The 3,379-nt window shown below is 37.2% G+C and overlaps 1 protein-coding gene across 1 annotated transcript in view; it reads right to left on the bottom strand.

Moving 5' to 3' along the window:
- Positions 1-1,554: 1,554 nt before the first annotated feature.
- Positions 1,555-3,379, bottom strand: part of LOC107753202 (uncharacterized) — a 6,041-nt gene continuing 4,216 nt past the window's right edge. Inside the window, exons 3-4 of the mRNA XM_016569327.1 lie at positions 1,664-2,046; positions 1,555-1,571 (exon numbers count right to left, since the gene is read on the bottom strand). Coding sequence (XP_016424813.1) covers positions 1,555-1,571; positions 1,664-2,046 — 400 coding nt within the window. The remainder of the gene's footprint in view (positions 1,572-1,663; positions 2,047-3,379) is intronic.

A 3,379-nucleotide genomic window follows, 5' to 3' on the forward strand; every position in this document is an offset into this window, starting at 1 on the left:
AAAAAAACATAGGCGCTTTTGGAGTTTTAAAACAAATTATTTTTTTGAAATTCTGTAATTCAGGTTCTATTAGGTCCAGCTCTCTGCAATTTACTTTGTTTGATGCCACTAGATGCCAAAAAGTACCAGAAAAAAGAATCTTTCAAATAACAGCTTCTAAACAGGAGTTATTACATTATATGTGAAGCGAGTGAAATTGTCTATTTCTGCATCTAAATGTGTCATGGTGAGTTTCCTTTGCAAAAACAGGCTTTATAAAACACATTAACCCCACAATCCTATTTTACTCTGTGCCATAAGCACTTTAATTGATTATTGATTGAATTATGTTTCATTTTTATGTTTTTCTAAGTAGTAATATACAAAATGGCATAAGCGAATTGGACCAAATTTCTCATATTGTGATTTCTACATCAAGTTTAATTATTTCAGGATGCACAAGACTGTCTACATTATAAAATATATATGGTTTATCACAATCTAAAATAGAATCCATATCCTCCAGCTTTATATCATTCCATTTATGTGCATTCTGTATTGGGATACTAATTCACAGCATCTCTCACCTCATCAGTTGACTCCTGTATCCTGAGCATCTCTCCATGACAACACTGTATCATTCGTGGTCCAGAGCGGAGCTAATTCGCTAACCGGCAGCTATCTCTACATTCACAGCGTCAAACAAACATATATCAGCTCATCCACACCGCACTGTAAATAATCCATGTATATTTACTGTATACTTACTGAAATGCATAATGTACTGTACTTTTCTGTCAATAAACAAGTGTATCAGATTGCTAGTGTTGCCATCACGTTTCATAACAAAGAATAAGCTCTCAAACACACGGAGACTCGCTCCTAAAGCCTCACCAGACACGCGCTCATTCCTCTCCACGGCGCCGCTGACCGTTCTTCATCATATATAACTTGTAATATGATAATCATAGACTGTTATGATCCGAGTCGCGTTCCCTGCAACTCTTCCGTGCGGAGAAAAGCCTCCAATTCTCGCTTCCACGAACTACAACAGCCAGAGGCCACTAGCTGGCCGACCGGATGGAGACCCCCCTCTCTCGCCCACTGTGGTGACGCAGAGGTGTCAGAGTTCACAAAGTCTGTAATGGCCGATCTGAGTGACATGTAATCTGACCAATTGCAGCCCAGAACCGACCGCAGATATCGATAACATCAGACGCGCTGCCTGCGCGCTGGAATGAGATGGAGAGCGCATTATTTCCAGACGCGCTGGATTCCGTTACCTTAAATCTGTTTTTTTTGTTTACATCGCAATTCAATTGTCACACAATGAAATAATCTACATCGTCAAATTCTTGAGAATGAGAGCTTTCTTGTGATATATGACTTGACTTTTTTGTGAAAAATATATAAAATACTCCGGGTCCGCAGATTAATTAACCTTGAGAACTGTGTTCTCAGGGATAAAGCCCTGGTCTTCACCTCCTCAACTGAAATAAATAAATCTCTCAAGATCTGATTGAACAACTCCACAAACAGCATCACCAGCTTCACTCATTACTAACTAGATTGACTTTATGTCGGTAGAATCTCTTATTGAGAATTAACAGAGGTTTAGACGTTGATATGTGATTGGTCAAGGAAAGGAAAACACACACACACACACACACACACACACACACACCACATGCAGCATAGGCATCAATTAGGCAGTTCCACGGAGAGTAGAGAACGGTGTCAATAATGGTAGGAGTAGGCATCAGGAGACTTGCTGGCATGAGCCCGTTCGTGATTTCACCATGAGCCACAATCACAATGTCTATGTGACCTCCACGGTTCTTTTTCAGACGATCTGGAAGCTGATTCAACCTCTCAGTAAAAAAATAAAGAAGGTTTACAAACTGAATCTGATGAGGTAACGTCTTCAGCCAGGAAACGACCGCATCATCCGTCCATGATTGAATGACGTAATTAATGATTTTCTGTCCAATCTCAGTCATGCTAAGAGAATATTTCCGCAAGTTCTTGATTAGATTTTTCATTTCCCACATTTTTTTTGTGATTTCGCTGTAATGAGAAATGTTTGAGAAAAGCATGATTTAGAAAGGACTCAAAGTACAAATATAAAAGTTACATATAAAAGAGAAATACATTTTTGCTTATGCTGTAAACTGTCACAGTTATGTTCGTTAGTTTTAGTTCATGGACTTTAGCTTTGTTATACAGACTTCTAGTATGTTTTCCATCAGTTTCCAGTTTCCTTTGTCTATGTTTCCCGCATCATTTGTAATCATTAGTGTCCAGCTGTGTTTGATTTATCATCTAATTTGGTTTGCTATTTAAGTTGTGCCTTTACAGCCAGTCAACATTTCATCAAAAACATGCATTCTCTATTATTCCTCCTCCTCCACTGTTATGATAAGTTTTGTGTACTACTGTCTGTCTGCTTTTGGAGTTATTATTAAAATTTGATTGTTTGAAACTTGATCCTTAGAGCAGGGGATCAGTGTTGCCAATTTAGCAATTTTGTAGCTAGATTTAGTGACTTGCCCACCCCGTTTTAGACTTTCTTTCAAAAGTTTAGGGACAAATATAGCAACTTCTTGGACAAGCCTTATCTAAGTTCTCATCTTGCCCACTGATCTATAGTCATCTTTATATAGATCAGTGAATTTGCCATTGTGATGTCATCTAGTGACATTTAGCTACTTTCAATTGAAAGCAGTTGGCAACACTGCAGGGCAGACTGCTTTTTGAACGCACCTGTGAGTATTTGTGTGCACTCTGAAGTGTATTACAGGGGTGTATTCCAGAAAGCATGGTTAACTTACTGTCAGCTAAACCCTGAACTCTCGGTTAATTAACCCCAAACCTTGCTTACTCGAGGTATGTGGTTCCAAAACTGTGTCGGGGGGTAAGTTCATTCAACTCAGAGTATGTTCCTGGTTAAGACTCAAGACATTCTCAACAGAGCGACGAGTCACTGGAAACGGACGCTTCATGCTGTTTCTTTCTTCTTCTTTTGTTCAATGCTCATTTACATGCTTAGTGCATATCGCCAACTGATGGTTGTGCAATCATTTTTTTTCCCCATTTGATCTTTAATCCTTGAGAATATGAATTATATTGTTTGTTTGATGCTAATTATATATTAAGTCATATCAGATATGTATTTTGATTTAGAATTTAGACATTATAGAAAATGCAGATCCATGTGTGAGATGAGAATATAAAATGTAATAAATAAATATATATAATAAATTAAACATTACCTTGTCATAGTGTTTTATAATTTATACAGATAACTGTTATATATGCCAATAAAATAAATATAATAACCATATTAGAATAATATATTACCTTATTTATTACTTATATTAGCGCTTCATCATTAACATAT

This window comes from Sinocyclocheilus rhinocerous, unplaced genomic scaffold (genome assembly GCF_001515625.1).
Source record: "Sinocyclocheilus rhinocerous isolate Xijiao unplaced genomic scaffold, SAMN03320098_v1.1 scaffold4548, whole genome shotgun sequence".
In the NCBI taxonomy this organism is placed as follows: domain Eukaryota; kingdom Metazoa; phylum Chordata; class Actinopteri; order Cypriniformes; family Cyprinidae; genus Sinocyclocheilus; species Sinocyclocheilus rhinocerous.